Source organism: Seriola lalandi, unplaced genomic scaffold (assembly GCF_002814215.2).
Source record: "Seriola lalandi dorsalis isolate HSWRI2012SDOR001 ecotype SW California unplaced genomic scaffold, Sedor1 jcf7180002054262, whole genome shotgun sequence".
NCBI classification, from domain to species: domain Eukaryota; kingdom Metazoa; phylum Chordata; class Actinopteri; order Carangiformes; family Carangidae; genus Seriola; species Seriola lalandi.
This window is the reverse complement of record NW_019524815.1, coordinates 738,062-755,178: the sequence shown is the minus strand read 5'-3', so window position 1 is coordinate 755,178 and position 17,117 is coordinate 738,062. Positions and strand designations below refer to the sequence as shown.

General features: G+C 44.0%; 1 protein-coding gene across 1 annotated transcript in view; it reads left to right on the top strand.

Annotated features, from left to right (window-relative positions):
* Nucleotides 1–16,772, top strand: part of magixb (MAGI family member, X-linked b) — a 36,923-nt gene extending 20,151 nt beyond the window's left edge. The window contains exons 6-17 of the mRNA XM_087173668.1: nt 472–670; nt 1,641–1,711; nt 2,729–2,890; nt 3,678–4,206; nt 4,729–5,278; nt 5,388–5,451; nt 5,546–5,959; nt 10,825–11,025; nt 11,121–11,197; nt 11,304–11,450; nt 12,523–12,661; nt 13,631–16,772. Coding sequence (XP_087029794.1) covers nt 472–670; nt 1,641–1,711; nt 2,729–2,890; nt 3,678–4,206; nt 4,729–5,278; nt 5,388–5,451; nt 5,546–5,959; nt 10,825–11,025; nt 11,121–11,197; nt 11,304–11,450; nt 12,523–12,661; nt 13,631–14,709 — 3,632 coding nt within the window. The 3' untranslated portion in view covers nt 14,710–16,772. The remainder of the gene's footprint in view (nt 1–471; nt 671–1,640; nt 1,712–2,728; nt 2,891–3,677; nt 4,207–4,728; nt 5,279–5,387; nt 5,452–5,545; nt 5,960–10,824; nt 11,026–11,120; nt 11,198–11,303; nt 11,451–12,522; nt 12,662–13,630) is intronic.
* The last annotated feature ends 345 nt before the right edge of the window (nt 16,773–17,117 follow it).

Below are 17,117 nucleotides of genomic sequence, written 5' to 3'. Positions count from 1 at the left end.
GGGGGGTGAATCCAGGATGCAGGCTGGAAGGAGTGGGAGAGAGCCATCCAACACTCTGACCTCTGCTGAGTCATTTGCTGAAGTGAAACTGTGTGGGTGGATGGGTTCGGCAGCCCTCGTCGTGTGCAGCAGGACTTAGGACGCCCCATGTGATGTCCGACGTCGCTCAGATCCATGCTGGAGCTCACGGCTGAAGGACAGCTACAAGGATAGTGAGGCGGAAAATGTGCTTGTTTTTCTTCCTCTGGTGGCACGGCATGCACAGGCACACACTCTGCCTCCTTAGAGGGAGGACAAAGCGGGCTAAGATGCTGACCTCAGGACTTTTTGCCTGACAACCCCCAATGGAATTCCCAGCATCAGGTCATTATGAACTGCAGGAGAAACTTTTTCCCCTTCTGCATCTGCTCGGTAACATGTCACTGTTTGGTTTAGATTTTTAACACTCCGTCTTATCACTATCATAATCAGGAGGCTCTGCGGGCATCAGCGGCAGCATCCTTCCTACCCACCGCTCCCCTGGTCGGCCCCGGGCGTACAGCAACGGCGGGGATGGTTGTGCCATAGAGAACGGGATCATTGGCATCAGAAGTGGTGCCAGGGTGAGAGCTGTGATGCCTGATCACTGGGAGCAGGCCTTCAGTGACCCAGGAGACTCTCATTACATAGAGTGAGTGTCTACCTGGTCCTCACAAGTCTGTTAAAGGAACAATTCGACATTTTAGGATATGTCATATATCATTCGCTTTCTTGCACAGAGCTAATGAGAAGAGATTGATACCACTGTCTGTTCACTAAATATGAAGCTGAAGTGAGGGGATAGTTAGCATAGCTTAGCATAAAGACTGGAAACAGGGGGAAACAGCTAGCCTGGCTCTGTCTGGAGGTAAAACCTACCAGCATGTGTAAAGCTCACTGATTTAACATTTTATTTGTTTATTCCGCTCAAAGAAAAAAATGTAAAAACAACAAGTTGTGGTATGTGCTATTGTTATGTTTGTTTCGCCACCAATTTGTGTTTCCCCATTTGTGACCTGAGCCTGAATGTATTCGTATCCCCGACCAGACACTTTCTGCTATCTTTAACCCGAACCCAACCGTACCCTTACTCAATCAGTCAGTCTACCTAAGCTCTAAGCCTGACCACTGAGCTCAAGGAAACAGTATTTGATTGGTAAGAAAACACTGTTTCACAGGAACATAACTCTTCCTAGACTGCAACTTGTTGTCTTTGCTCTTAGCTTTTGTATGGATTAGAAACAGAAGCTATAGCATGTTAGTTACTGAGCTTTAGAGGTGCAGATAGGCAGATTTTCCTATCTTTGGACAGATCCTGTTTCCCTCTGTTCACAGTCTTTATGCTAAGCTTAGCTAATTGTCTCCTGGCCCAAGCTTCATTTTTGATGGACAGGTAGTGGAGCAGTATCGATCTTCTGGTTTATCTCTTGGAAAGATGTCAAACCAAAAGTGCTCTGGATACAGTAGAGCTGCTGTGAAAAGTTGGCATGACTATCAGCTGCATGTAGGCTCATCTCTGTTCTGACTGTGATATACTCTGATGCTGTCATATTTTATCCAATACTACGATGTTTCTGAAGAGGGTGTCTTTTCTTTTCCTTTCCCCCCTTTGTCTCTCCAAGTCGCAACCCAAAGAGGACCAGCTGGCAGAGTCCTCGAGCCTCAAGCAGGGAGACCGTCTATAAAAATGAATGTGAGCCTCTTTTGTTTCTTTCTTTCTCTCTTTCTGGATGTAATTATTTGAACGGTGGTGACACATTTGACTGCTGAACAGCCTCAGTGAAGCTACGTATTTGTTAAGAACGGAAGTAACAGACGCAGCCGGCTTGTTCGAGTCAAATGAGATGGAATGAGCTTCCAGCTGAACAGAGACGTGTAAGTGATTAAAGCCTAAAGCTCGGAGCCGCTGGCAAAGAGCCACACTCACTGCTGAGGCTGGCATAGTCGACACGTGGATGGCATGTGACTGGTAACTTCATTTTATAATTTGGTCACATGATTCGATGTTAAAAGAACAAGGGCATCATGTAGTTTCTGGTGTCTGTCTGACATGGCTGATTGCAAAGTGTAAGAAACCCATCTGTTATTGTGCTGTGATTCCAGCCTGAGTAAAATGCAGTACACTCCTCTCACCAGCAGACGGTGATATAATCGCCGTTATGGCCAGAGGTTCCTGCATGTGAAAGGATGACTGTGTGAAATCTGCTACAAGTCGAACGCAAAGCTACACTGTCATAATGTGCCAGTGTGGACCAATGTGTAAATTACTACAGCTTGAGATAACTGCTGGTCCTACAGCCACTTTACTAATATGGGGCTAAAATAGGAAGGAAAAATAAAATCAGTGTAGTAACATTTTCCACACATTTGATGATGCAAAGTAACAGTAAACAGTAAATAAAAATGCCCAGATTACAGCACTGAGTTGGGTCAGTGTAATGGATTAGGCTGCTGATTTTAGTCTGTAATGGATTCTGCTTTTAATGCAATCTTCCCACCAAACACTTTGGTTTGTGTGCGTGTCGATTAAGTATTTTTTGTTAAAAGCCATCTGGCGATTGGTTTGCAGTGATCTGACTCTCTCTCTTTTCCATCAGTTCTAACCATTAAGTGATATAAATGCAAAGGACTGTAAAGTATCATCATTTTCGCATCCTCTCTCTCTCTGTCTGTCTGACTCTCCGTTTCTGTATATTTCCGTGACTGCCAGGGTTCACAGACCAGCCTGTGGAGCTGCGGGGTTTCCCTGTGCACACACACTTGACCAAGGGCTCCAGAGGGTTCGGTTTCAATATCGTGGGGGGCAGCAGGCCAAGAGAGTTCCTCCAGGTCTACAGTGTGACTGCAAGTGGACCTTCAGCACTCAAGACAGGTAAAAATACAATGAACTGGGGGCAGTCACTTACAGGAAAGCTAGCAGTAATGTATTGCTGTACAGAAAGATACGTGAGATGAATCCTTTGAAACAAGATATCCATCTCAAGCTAAAAGTTATTAACTTCTTGCATGTTATTAGTGATAATAATAGACCTGCTATAGCTTCAGACTGAGCTCTGTAATTATGCTAAATTTTGCAAAACATAGAAACAGAAAATATTTTAATCAGAAATCTGTGTTAATAGTCGTGTCTCTAGTTCTCTGTCTCCACTCTTTGGGATTATTCGGGTATCTTCTGATCTCCCACTGCAAGTGTATATCACAAACGCTCCTTAATCCTCAAGGCTAGCACAACAAAATCTAACTATCATAACACATGCATTAGCACACACACATACACAAACATGCACACAAACACACACACTACAGGCAGATATCACCACCCTAGGAAGCCAGAGCACAGGCTGTCTCTGCGGGGACTGATCTAGTTCATATATGTTAATAGGCTGGTTTAGAGGGATTAGTTGGTTGGATTAATCCACACCCACACAAAACACAGACGTTGATTCATTTGCAAACTACACTCATCTGCACACTCAAGCATATGAAAATGGTCAAAAAAGTTAAAACAGTGACATATAAACAGCCTGTCAGAGGAACCACAAAGGTACAAAGGAGTGTACGTTTGCTACAGATAAATAAAAATGCAAAGGGTTGTAATAAATGTGTTTTAATGATGTCTATCCATGTGCTTTCCTTTATGGTTTATTGTGGTTTATTAGCGGACCTCCTGGTGTACATCAATGACGTCTGTGTGTTGGGAGTGTCTCACAAAGAGGTGGTAGAGATGCTCAAGTCTGTGCCTGTGGGCCACAGCGTGGATGTCGAGGTTAGAAGAGGCTATCCCATGCTCTACAACCCTGACGGCTGTCCCAAGCAGCCCCCGCCAAGGCTACTGGACAGCGGGGACCCCATCCTACCACCCACCACCACCCAGCCTCAGCCTCTTCACCAGCTGCCTCGCCTCCCAACACCCACTCCCCGTATCCAGCAGCACTTTAACTTTAACGGGGTCCACAGTGACGGAAGCTACATGGAACCAGGGGTGACTTTAGATGCAAATGGAAATGCAATGTCTTTCGCCATCAGACAGCTGCCCTCATACAGACGCTCCAGCATGAGCAATGCCGCCTCTTCGTCCCCCGTGCGCCCACCACGTTCCCTGAGAAGTTTAGCCAGGCTGCAGTCACTCGACCAAACCCTGGCCAGCCAGAGTGACAGTGAAGTTGTCTCTGCGATCGGTTCGCACAGGTAACACCAACACAGACATGGATCAGTGCCTGCAGAGATTGAACAGCATTCATTTGAATTTGTAATGCTTCTTTTTTAAGTGTTCAATTAAAATAATTAGTGGTTGATTGCAGTGAATTGGAAGCAATTCTGATTAGTATTGGATTTAAATATAATTTGAGAGTTCACCTGTAATTTAAAATTCACTTTTTCAAATTAAGACAGATCTGTCTGTCTTAAATGTGACTCAGTGAGACATGAGATTTAACCCAATAATGATCAAAGGATTCTGGTGGTTGCATTTTTACTAGTTCCCTTTTGTTCTTATTTATAACTGTAGAGTTATACTGTACCAGAAGAATCTAATGTATCCTACACGTTCATCCCTTTAGAGCTGCAACAATTGCTCAGCAACTATTTGGATAATTGATTAATCGAAAATGAAGATAATCATTAGTTGCAACTCATTTCAGGATAAGAATATGTGTCAAAGCAAAGACTTATTTACTATTGATTTTAACTTGCCTTCCTCTTCCTCATCAGGGCATCAATGATTCGTAATCACAACAATAACTCCCTCTCAGCACCCCCTCATCCTTTACATTACGGCACATCCAAGTCATCGGAGAGCGACCTGTCCACCTGCACCCTCTCGGGGTCACGGCTGCCCCTGCCTCAGTCGCCCAGGAGGCCGTCATCCTCTCCCGGAGGCCCCCGCAGCGCTCACTCCCGCCTCTTTACACCGCAGACCTCGCACCTCAGACCCCCTCCCACCCCTGACAACCCCCATCACCGCACCTTCAACGGTTTCCATAGCAACACCAGCCCCACTGCAAGTCCCAGCAGTGTGTCCTCTCCTGGGGCGATGAGTGTGGGCAGTGGACTTGGCAGCGGAGGGGAGCTGGTGCCGGTGGCCTTGGCCCAGATTGAAGGAGACAGAGGCCTCGGCTTCAGCGTTTCGGCTGGCGGTCCGGGAGGCAGGATGACTATAGTGAAGAGAGTCTGGGACCGCAAGCAATGCAACTCTCTGCAGCCAGGGGATGCTATTGTCAAAATCAATGGAGCTGATGTCCAGAGTCTTAGCTTTGCACAGGTAACTGGGGACCAAATTGGATGGAAGTTATCCTTTGTCACAGGGCGCATGAGTTGTAATCAGTTCAATGAAGGAATTAATCACAACATACTTGTATGTTTGTTCACAGGTACAAACAGTCCTCCAAGAACACACCAAACAGGGAGAAGTCATCTTATTGGTTTACAGAGGAGGTAAATGATTCACTTTCGTTGTAGAGTCACTGATTTTTAGTAACTGACAGCTACGTTTTTTTCATCTCATGGTTATTTTTTCTCTCATCATTAGGCGTCTGTCATTCAGCCATCTCCCCCGGCTCTATTCGGAGACTTCCCCCGCCTCTTCTCCGCCCCCCTCCTCCACCTGTTGGCTCAGATGACTCCAGTGTGCTCCCAGAAGCGCTGCCTATGCCCCGCACTTCCATCAGCACTCCTCCCTCCCCAGCCCCAACACATTCCTCGCTGATTCAGAGCACCAGTTTCCTGGAGTCGATTCCGGTGACACTGACGATGGAGCCCAAAGACTGGATCAACACGGGCCTGGAGGATGAGGCGGGTGGTGTCATAGTGCCTGATTCAGGTGCGGTGAGGCAGGGTGGTGAACGAACTCGGCCACTGCGAGGGTTTGATGTGGAGCTCAGGAGAAAGCCGGGAGAGGGCTTTGGGTTCGTCATTGCTTCTCAGGATGTGGAGAATGGCAAAGGTGAGAGCCAACAAGTGATGAATTGTATATTTCGCCATGTGTATTAAGTTAAAATGTTTTGAATATAACACACTTTGGTTTTATAAGACTGAATGTTTTCCATCAAAGAATCTTAAGTAAAGCTTGAGGGGCATTAGCTGGACTTTTCTGGCCCAATAAAACCATTTGGTTACCTGCCCAGGGAAACACGTTTCATTTGGATGCCCTTGTGGACTGATGCACCATTAGCTAATTACAGATTAAAAAGTGGACACCATGGCCACACGCCACCAGATGAGTCATGATGAATTAACCCTCTTCTTCTAGTTTTTTTTCCAGGTTGGTTTTATTTCCATTGTTGAAGGAAATCAATCTTGGCATCTACTACTTTTCCATGACTTGCTTATCATGGACTGAACTTAGGGCACAATGTTTGAGTGTACATTTTCTGTTTTCTGAAAATCTAAACACAAATACACTACCCATGAGGTATTTGGGCGTTTGATTGGTGGCTACAACTTCGTTTCCTTTTTCTTACCACTAAGATTAAGAAACCATCTTCAAAGTTGAATATCTGGATCTCGTCTGATCTCATTTGCATCTCATTACTTCAGTCAACCACCTGTAAAACCATTAAAAAACACTGCACTCTGGGAACAGTTAGTAGCCCCTCTACCTGATGACCTGAGAGGCAGAGAGTGTTCATATGGGTAAAAAATAGTGAAGAGATGTATTTTGGTAATAAGCCATTAAGAGATTTATAAGCAGTCTATTCTCTCTTCATTGGCAGCTAGTGAATAGTCTGGAAGAGCTCTGAGTCTCTGGAGGATCTTGCAATGCCTCATGTTTCACTTATACAAACATTTGTACTTTTGTTACTGTGCCCACAGTTTAACATTTTGTTCCAGAGGAAGAGGGTGATTGTCTTTGAGATCAATATTCAGAATCTCATGCAAAATGTCTGATGGCCTGACTTATTGAATAAATAGTTGTACATTTTGGGAAATTTGCTTTTTCACTTTTTTGCCTAGAGTTAGATGAGAGGATTGATACTATTCAGTACTGTAAATATGACACTGGATATATCAGCTGATTAGCTTAGCCTAGCATAAAGACTGGAGACAGTGGGACACAGCTAGCCTAGCTCTGTCCAACAATAACAGATCCCCCTACTAGCACCTTTAAAGCTCACTACCTCATTAATCTATGTGTCATTTTTACACTTGAATTTTTGTATTGATTAAACAAACAAACCATAATAATCATACAGACATGAGAGTGGTATCGATCTTCTTATCTAACTCTTGGCACGAAAACAAATGAGTATTTCTTTGAGAAGTTTACAGGTTATTTACAGGTTTTGAAAGTGTCTGTGCTCTTTTATAATTCAATTTATGAGCTGTGATGTCTCTTTTGTTTAAAGTTTGTCTCACTCTGTGCTTCGTGCTTCTCCATTCATTCTGACCTGACTGGTCATTGATGCTTGTTTATGCTGTTGTATGTTGTATGTTCTGTGTGGGAAGTGAACACGTCCTGTCCTTTTAGTGTAGTGAATAGGAGGATGGCCGCAACATCCCTATGATGTATTACCCCCTCTCTCCTTCCCATGTCTTGTATATGCTGCGCTGTTTCATTTTGATGCAGTTCAATTTGCTTTATGGCCTGAGCGAACACACATTTGTGTTTTCATGGTGAGATTAAGGTTATTGGTGCACCTGTGTCCGCAGCACAGAGAACCTCCTTCCCTCCAACCTTCCCTCCTCAAACCTCTCGACACCTCATCGTGTCCTTATGCTCCCTCTTTATTTCTCAGAAACACGTCCCCTTTGTCTCTTCATAACCCCCCTTTTCCTCTATCATTTCCTCCTCCCATCTTTCTCTTTCTCCTCCACTCATCAGTCTTTCCTTCCACCGCTCTTGTCTCCCTCTCTCCCTCACGAGCTCCCGCCCACCCTCTCCCTCATTCTCTCTCTCTCTCTCTCTCTCACACACTCCTTTTACTCTGCAGTAAAAGCGTCCAGTCTGGTTTAGAGAGAGAGATTAAAACTCTCCCTCTCTTTCTCTCTCTCTTTATCTCTCCCTCTCCCTCCCTCCCACTTCCCACTCTCCCCATCGCTCTCTGAATGCCTAATAGAAATGCTACGCTGAGCATTTCCCTCGCATAGGATCAACAGAGGGGACAGCAAACCTGCGTTTTAGTTCCTGTTGACCGTCATATGTGAATCTCAACACCTTTGAATCTTCCTGAAACGGAATATAGGACTTTTTTATCTTTTTTTTGTTTGTTTTTCATTCTGCTAATGAAAGAGCCATGCTGGAGAGACTACAGTCTGCTTTGAAAACTGTGAAGGAGTCCAAACGTAATTATTTGCTCCAATTCTTATTTTTATATTTACCAAAAATGGGGAGGGTACCGGTTTGGTGCAGTGTTTCACGTTTAGCTTTTTGCATGAGTGAGAGGTTTTATAATCTGTGTTGCACTCTGAAGTTTGCTTGGTCAGGTGTGTTGACTTTGGCTGTATGAAAGTTAGCTCCACGAGCTCACACATTTCTAGATCTCAGAAGCTGATGCTGTGAGAGGTTTGTAGTATGATTATATTTCCTGTTATTCTCACTGGTGTTTGCAGAGACAATGAGAGATGAGAGAGAATATAACATGTTTTTTTGTTTTTTTTAAACCCAGCCAGGCTTAAAGCAGCATATGACATGATGTGGTAATGGTCTGTGTATTAGAGCCATTAGTGAGCCACATGAATGGATTTATCAGATAGTTTTAGCAACGCTGACTCCAGCATTACTAACCTGCACATACACTGCTGTGTGAATGATCCTGCCAAAGATCAACAGTGCTCCCCCCCCCACTCTCTCCGACACGTAGTAGGCTTCTGCAGGCTGCTATGGGGATGTCTGCACGGGCCGATGCATCTGAGCTGCAGAGGGGGATTTTACGATGGCAGGGAGGGAAGGGGGGGGGGGCTGCTACCACTCCGGAGCAGTGATCAGTGCAGCGCGTCAGAGGCTGGCTCGCTGGCTGCTGGGCATACCGCAGTGGGATTACTCTGGACAGGAGAACATGGAGAGCCAGAGGAAAAGACACAACAATATAAAGCAGTCCATTTGGATGCATCTGTGTGTAGTTTAAGCATGTGTGTTTGTGCATGTGTGGCTGAGTACATCTGTCCCAATCCCTCTGCGTGTGAGTCACCATGTGTCTGTGTGTGTGTGTGCTAAAACGGTGCTGTGTGCGTGTGAGCATGGCTGTTGCATGTGTATTCATGTGTTTGGCGACTGTTGATGTTCGAGTGATGTATTATGCATGATAAGAAGACTATTTGCAAAGCTGCCTTGGCTTTGATTTGACCTGATTGCCGTTTCTGCCTGGGTCACCCAGATTACGCCCAGACAGATTGGAGATGCGTCTCTGGGCTTTGAATTATAGGCTGTACCTTTTAATGGGATCATCATCCCAATGTGACATACACTCCATGTCATATGACATAGTCCTAACCCCCTAATTGCTATTTTAATCTGTTAACAATCATTTCAATTCACTCTATGAGGTAATTTAAACATGCTATTTTTATCCTGGAGGGATGTAGACTGAAGGGACAGTCATGTACCTAGGCTGAATGAGAATCTCAAAATGTTTATACTGCCTGATGGGTTACATAAGGCCACTGGCAAGACTCTAGAGGGGCCAGCTGTCACCAAAGCACAGCATACCCTGAAAGAGGGGTCATGGGGAGAGTAATAGGGAGTTTACTAAGACACATAGAGAGAGGAGCAGAAGATAGAATTTGAAGTCTAAGCAGACAGAGACAGACTGTCCAGCTAAAAACTGTAAGAAGCTTTTTTAGTTGGTGCAGAAGATTAATGGAAGCAAATTTATTTTTAGGCTGTTTAATATCTTTCTCATCAACCTTAGATACTGACCGCTCAGCTTAATTGTGAGTGATCTCTTTGTACAGAAGATAAGACAAAGTGAGTTAATGATGAGGCAAATTCTCCATCCTCACATTGTGTTTTGTATCTTCTCTTCAATTCAAAAGTCAGTTGAATTGCACAAAAGACCAGAACACTCTTGCACATTATCTGCTTCACACTCCTGTTGGAGTTACTATATGTGGTGCGTTTTCTTGGTGTTAGCGGTGCAAGGGCAGGGAGAGAACGGCCAGCCTCTTCCCACACAGAGAAAAAGATATTTTGTGGTGCCAGCAAGTATTGCTGTGTGAGTGTGTGTTTTGTATTCCAGTAGCATACCAGTGCAGACAGTCTGCAAGTTTGGGGATCTTAGAAGAGCAAGAGTAAGAATCACTGACGCTGTATAAACCGAAGTGTAAACATCTAAAGTCTGTTGTTATGTGGAGTTTGACAGATTCAGGACAGGAAAATATTGCTGGAAATCCAGCGCTTCATGACAGTTTGCTCTAGAGGAGCAAGACAAATTATTGAACAGCAAACAACAGTTCATCTGACAGTGTGTCAGCAGATGGAGAGATAGATTGATAGATCAGAAGATGAAGGAGAAAAGGAGAGTAGTTCAAGGAGATAGTTGGGGGAGGTGTATATAAAAGCTTCTGTGGAAAGTAATCTATAAAGTAAACCCTGCCAAAAACAATCCAAAGCTTAATTACAGCTTGTTCTAGGAAATCTGGCATATGTACAAGTGAGATAAAGCTTCCTGCTTTTAAATGTATCTACATTTCACCCCACTTATTACTAACTGCCTTCAGTTAAAAGCAAAGTTTTGGAGCTTGAGCTGGAGTTTCATGTTCCTGCTGCAGCTGTAGTTGAGTCCAGTATGAACAACTCAACAACTAATTCAAGCAACATGTCATTTAAAGTAGGAGTAAGTAACAGTTTGATTTCTTTTGTCCTCTCCTCAGCTGCCTCTCTTCTCCCTCACCGGTTTGTGACGGTCCGTCGAGGCAGCCCAGCAGCCAAGAGTGGGCAGATCCGGCCTGGAGATCGACTGGAGGCGGTAGAAGGACACTCAGTGGTGACTCTACCTCATCGAGAACTTGCTCAGATACTTCGCAGAGTTGGAAATACTCTACGGCTCACCATTGTCCCCCGTCCAAGCACCTGTAAGCATAGACATAAACATCCAGTGAACACATACACACAAATATATAGGCTGGCTCTCAATTTATAACCTAATCTCAAACTTCATCTCCTCCAGACACTTCTAGCCTTTCAGAAGCAAATGAATATGACCCCGGTCACAAAAGCAGAAAAGGTCAGAGGTCACGTCCAAAGGTGCGTGCATAGTCATAATCATATTTTATCCACTGCCAGTATGTGATATATCTTACAGTGATGATTATCAGTCTCCCCTCTGACTCTCTCCGCCCTTGTCTCCCAGCGTGACTCCAGGTATTACAGTGTGGACCTGGATCGGGGACCCTCAGGCTTCGGCTTCAGCCTCCGAGGGGGCAGTGAGTACAACATGGGCCTCTACGTCCTGGGACTGATGGAGGGGGGACCAGCCTCACGGAGCCAGAAAATGCAGGTGTGTTTGTTTGCTTTGTGTATTTGGAAATTTGTTTATATACATATACTACTCAGTATACTCCATTCCTGTTACCCATTTATGTATAATCTCCATTTGAGTGTATCATCTTGTCTGTGTAAATGTCATTGCTGTTCTGTGTGTGTACAATTCCTAAAACCTTTTTTTTTACTAATTAACTAACTAATTCACAGCACTACTTCCAACACACGCCTGATGTTGTCAGGGATGATTAATAACAGGATACTTGTAATGATGTACCATAGACTTCAAAATACAAAAGACATACACCTCTGTTGGGGTTTCTTGCCAAACAATGTCCTGTTATTCCAGATAGATATAGAACAAAATCCAGATGAGGCTTTGGTAACATCAGAGCAAGGAACTCAATGCCTATGAAAACAAGTTCAAGTTAAAAAAAAATCAGTTAAGTTTTGAAGGACCTAGTGTTGCTGTTGCTACATAGCCAACATTAGCATTAACAGCTGTTTACTTGCCAGTTTAGAAGAAACGTGAGTTCAGCATCAAACTTAATTTCTTTACGCTCCAAGAGTTGTCTCCACTGTTGGAAAGCAATGCCAACGTTAAATCTTGTCATTCGCATCAGCTGTACTTTGTTTCGCGCCAATTGTCAAACAGTAACTTGCTAATATCCGCTAAATATCACCATGGTAGCATTGTCCTTGTGAGGATGTTGTCATGGTAGCGTTAGCATTTAGAACAACATCACAGAGCTACTAATGTGCCTGTAAACTTTAAAGTCTTGTTTCTAATTTCCCCACCTCAAGTAAAGAAAGTAGTCACCACACTATAATCTTGACCTGTCACAGTAGCACAGGTGTACATAATAAAAATGAATCATGGCTGTTTTGTGACTTCTGGCTCACAGGCATCGTTAGTGTTATTAGTAACACCTGAGCTTCTCCTACAGTGACGTGTCAAGATGTCTGCTGTGAAAAAGGCCCGTCTTAGTTACTGTTACTGAGTGTTGTGCTGTTTTAATGAGTTACTGGAATAGATCACAACATTTAAAGTAATGTGGATGCTGTGTTTGTGCGTGTTGTGGCTGCAGGTGAGCGATCAGCTTGTGGAGATCAATGGCGACAGTACAGCAGGGATGACGCACAGCCAGGCCGTCGAGCAGATCCGCAGGGGAGGCCACCGCATCCACCTGGTGCTCAAGAGAGGAAACGGCTACGTGCCTGACTATGGTAAGACACAGCGGGAGAGCGGTAGAAAACATTTTTTAAAAATCAGGGAATCTGTGTTTGGCATGTGATGCATTTGTCTTGGGTATAAAATCTTCTTTCTTCTTTTTCCGTGGCTTTGATTCTAACGAAAATACTTTCTACCTTTTTAATCTCTTTTTTTCTTTTTGGTGTTTTCCCTCCTTTAATTCATCCACATTTCTGGTTAATTCAATATTTTTTGCTTTTTAACACACCCACACTACATTTTCTCTCTCCATTTGGGTCTGTCTCGGTTTTCCTCCCTTTCTCCTCCTCCTTTCTGCCCCACTCCTTTCTTTTCTTTTCCTTTTTGTTCTCTCTCTCTCAGTGGAGCTCTCCAGTTTGTCTCTATGTATGACCAACTCCAAGCTAGGCGAGCCTTGCTTCTATGTCATTGGACGGACAGAGAATACGCGGTTGGTAATGGTTCCTGTTAGTTCTCCCATTTTCTGTCTCTCTACATTCCTCTGCTCACTCACCACTGCTGTCTTCACGTGTAGTGAAACAAGCCTGTGTGTTGGACCTCCTCATTCTAAGATAATCTCGATTATCGGTTTATGTAGTGATGTAGCTGTAACTTTATGCTTCTTGTCCAATTTAGTTCCCCTCATACCTACCTCTGAACAGAATTCACCACCTTCTAAACACACATAGAAAACTGCATAATTGCACTATTATAGAGCATGCTGATAATCAGATATGTGTTGTATTTCTAATGAAGGGTTATCCGAAGGTTACACTGAAATACAAAAGCATCTGTTGTTACACAAGATAACCTAATGTACCTCTTACAAAAAAAAAAAAACTTTCTGGATGTCAGAGCTCTTTAATAACAGATTACATAATGTCCTCTGCCTGAGATTTTGCTCTTCCTCTCAATTACCTGCCTATTCAGTCTTGTTTTCTCTTCCTTCCTCCACCCCCCACCCCCCCTACATAATGTGCATCCAGGCCGTGAGCACAGAATCACCTCCCCCTCCCTCCTGCGTCACCCCAAGGAGCAGGGTTTGGCTGCAGTAGACTCCACTGGGCGGAGGGGGCGTAGCAGCTCTAAGCAGAGGAGGAGCAAGTCTTCAGATGGACGCGAGAAAGGAAAAGGGACTGAAAGGAGGAGAAGAAGAAGACGGGCCTCAGAGGGAGAGGGGCGCTCAGGTTTGCAAAGCCCTGTCTCTGAGCTGGGGGAGAGGTCTCGGGAAGCCAGGGACAGCAGCAGGAGGAGAAGGAGGAAAAGAGGGGCTCAGAGTTTACCCAGAGATGCCCTCAGGAATTATGATGATAGTGACACAGAAAAAGGAACAGTGAGGGGAAGAAAAAGGGAGAGGGAGAGGAAGAGGAGGAGTAGAAGCAGACCGAGGAAAAGCAGGAGCGAGGAGAGGGTGGGGAATGCAGAGGGCAAGGAAGAGCCTGAGGGACAGCAGGAGGTAGCTGCTGTTGAGGAGAAGGTGGAAGAGAAGGATGAGGAGGTGGAGGTGGAGGAGAGAGTTAATTTAGAGAACGGAGCAAGTGATGAGAATATTATCCTACCCATTCCAAGTCCAAACCAAAAGCTTCCCAGTCCCAAAGAAAACTGGGAGGCTTCGAATGATGAAAACTGGGACATGGCAGCAGATTACAGGGAACTGAGGAAAGAGAGAGAGGAGCCGGAGAGGTCATGGGATGATGACAGGGGTGAAAATAAAGAGACGGCGCTGAATGAGAATGAGAAAGACGAGGATGCACAGAACGGGCGCATCAAGAGGCCTTTACCAAGCGTTGCTGTGATGGATCCAGTGTCACAGAGAAAGCCCTTCTCCTTCCTCACCTCCACACTGTCCGTGCAGCAGCTGGGAGACGATGAGTCAGATTCTGGAAACAGCCAGTCTGATGGCAGCGTGTCTGCTGCCAGCATCTCAGGCCTTTCTATGGCAGGCGGGCGCAGGGCCGCGGTGCTGCCAGGCCCTTGGCTCACACCCAGCCAACAGAGGGTGACACAGGATGTAGAGGGGAACAGGCAAACAGGACAGGGGGGAGGGGGAAGCGCTGTCTCTTAACTTTTGACAGGAAGTAGAGAATGCAGCAGCTGAATGACACTGTATCAGATTCTGTCCATCTCACACTGTTAGACCTCCACTTGTTTTCTGCAGCTACCCACACGACCAACATTTTCTCTCAGTCACTTTGATATCTACAGTAGTATGAAGTACAGTAGTATGTGCCTTTTTACAGCTGACCTCTGGCTGACGTTAAATGTCGAGATCACATTTTAACTTGTAAATGACACCAACGTGGTAAAGTTATGTGTTTTTCGCTGGTGAAACAACAACGACATTGTCGTTTTTTTTCTGGGGCGCTGTTGCCCTCATTATGTTGCACTTCTTTATTCACGTTTGCAGCATTTGTGATAGATATTTCCAGGACCGCAAGGTATTTCAGACACCTTCGTTTGACCCTCCTCCTATCTCTCACTCACCTTTCTGCTTCTCTCTGGCTACTTCAGCACAGTGTCCTCTCTTAACTACCCCCCCCCTCCAATGTACAGAGACTTTCACTTATACCTCATGAAGATACTGAGCAATAATAATGCAACAATCCAAGACTGTCAGCCATTCATATCCACTGCACCACGTCGATCTGGTCTGAGAGGAAACAGTGTAACGTGTTTGTACAATATCCTCTTTGTCTTATGTGGACACTTGCCTCAACTTGTAATGTTGTTCTATATAACTTAATATATGATTGTGATAATGCAAACCCCTTTTTGACAGCAGGTGTGAAATATATAATCTGTAAATATTTGTAGAGAAATAAATGACAGAACCTATTGTAAATACTATACTAACTGGAGCCAAGCCCTGATATGTATTGCTGTATTGTAATACATCATGATAAGTCTCTATATATAAATATATGCAGTATATCTATATATTACGTACAACAGCTACACATTCAGATTATTTATTATTGTGTGATGAGAAATGACATGAAAATTGCTATATAGCTTTTGTGAAGGCTCAACGTGTAAACAGATTAAGAACTATATTGTACCTGCCCTATTCATAAATGAATGTTTTGTAATATGCTGCTTGAGTGTGGATTAGGATGCTCTGTGTCGTACCCTACTTCAGAAGTCAGCAAAAGATGCCAAAAATATGCATTCAGCGTGCATATTTCAAGTACTGTTAATATGGTGTATGTGCAGTCAGAACAAAAACCACTGTCTAGATTCTAGAGAGTGCTGTGCCCATCGTGCCACGTACAGTTGCCTTGGTAACATAAACCACTTTATCCTAACCACTGATTTTCTTACTGTGAAAACCCTTGCTCCGAGGTCTCTAACAGGAGAGGTGGGCAGGCCGTTTAGTAATTTCAGTCATGCCAAAAAAAAAGAAAAAAAAAAGGGGCCCTTACTGTAAATTCACAAAAATAAAAATCATAAGCCTCTGCAGAATCTGAGCTCAGTGTTGCGTCTGAGATGAAGAATAGCACTTAATTTTGTTTTGCTCTATTTTTTAAACATTCTGTTATGGGGGAAAAAAACAGGAGCCAAGCTGAATGGATACTGTGAGATGTTATTTTTCTATGAAATAATCTTTTTTGAAATACTCAGGTTTTCAGATACTTTGCTCTAGATAAGCCATGAGGAGGAAAAGTTACAGAGTGATTTCACGTCATGTTCAAAATGCAGAGTAGGATTCATATTATTTCGATATTAAAGCAACGTTACGTTGATCCTTTACGGCAGCATTTGGAGACGCAGACTGTTAAAGCTTTTTTGTTACCAGCCCATAATTATGTAAAGGTTGATGCTGTAAGCCATTCCTTCATGTGTGCCCACCATTCACAAACCACAGGAATAAAATGAACTGCTTGCTGTGCCCTGTCCATTTGTTTGCATCACTGTGCTGTCCAGAAGTGGTGGTACGGTGACCAAACCAATGCACTGCATTCCCCAACCAGTGACCATACAGAGTAGCTTGGTAGCCTATATGTACGACTTATTTTATAACGTTTGCTAATGTTCTTTTTTTAGACTTTCATTTCCTACGGGGGGATTATGTGGCTGAACTGTAAACACGTTCTAATAAAACTACAAATAAACTGCTGAACCAATTTCCTCAGTGGTCATGCATGTCTTTCTGTTATTGCTTTTTTGAACAGCAGAAAAACCTCAGTTATGGACAGCAGGTGGCAGCAAAACTGTAGGCTATAGTATATTAAGCAGAAATGGGATTTTACGTGATGATGATGATGATGATGAGAGAGAGAGAGAGATTATTTTAGGGATCCCATTAGATATGTATTCACAAAAAGGGTGAGAGGCATAAAGAGTACACCAGAAGACAGCAGTAACTGTAAAACTGGTTGCAGATGAATGAGATCCACCAAGAGGGTAAAAGTCTGATCATTTTCTACAGATCAATTATTTAACCTGCTTTTTGCAAGAACATGGATTTTACAT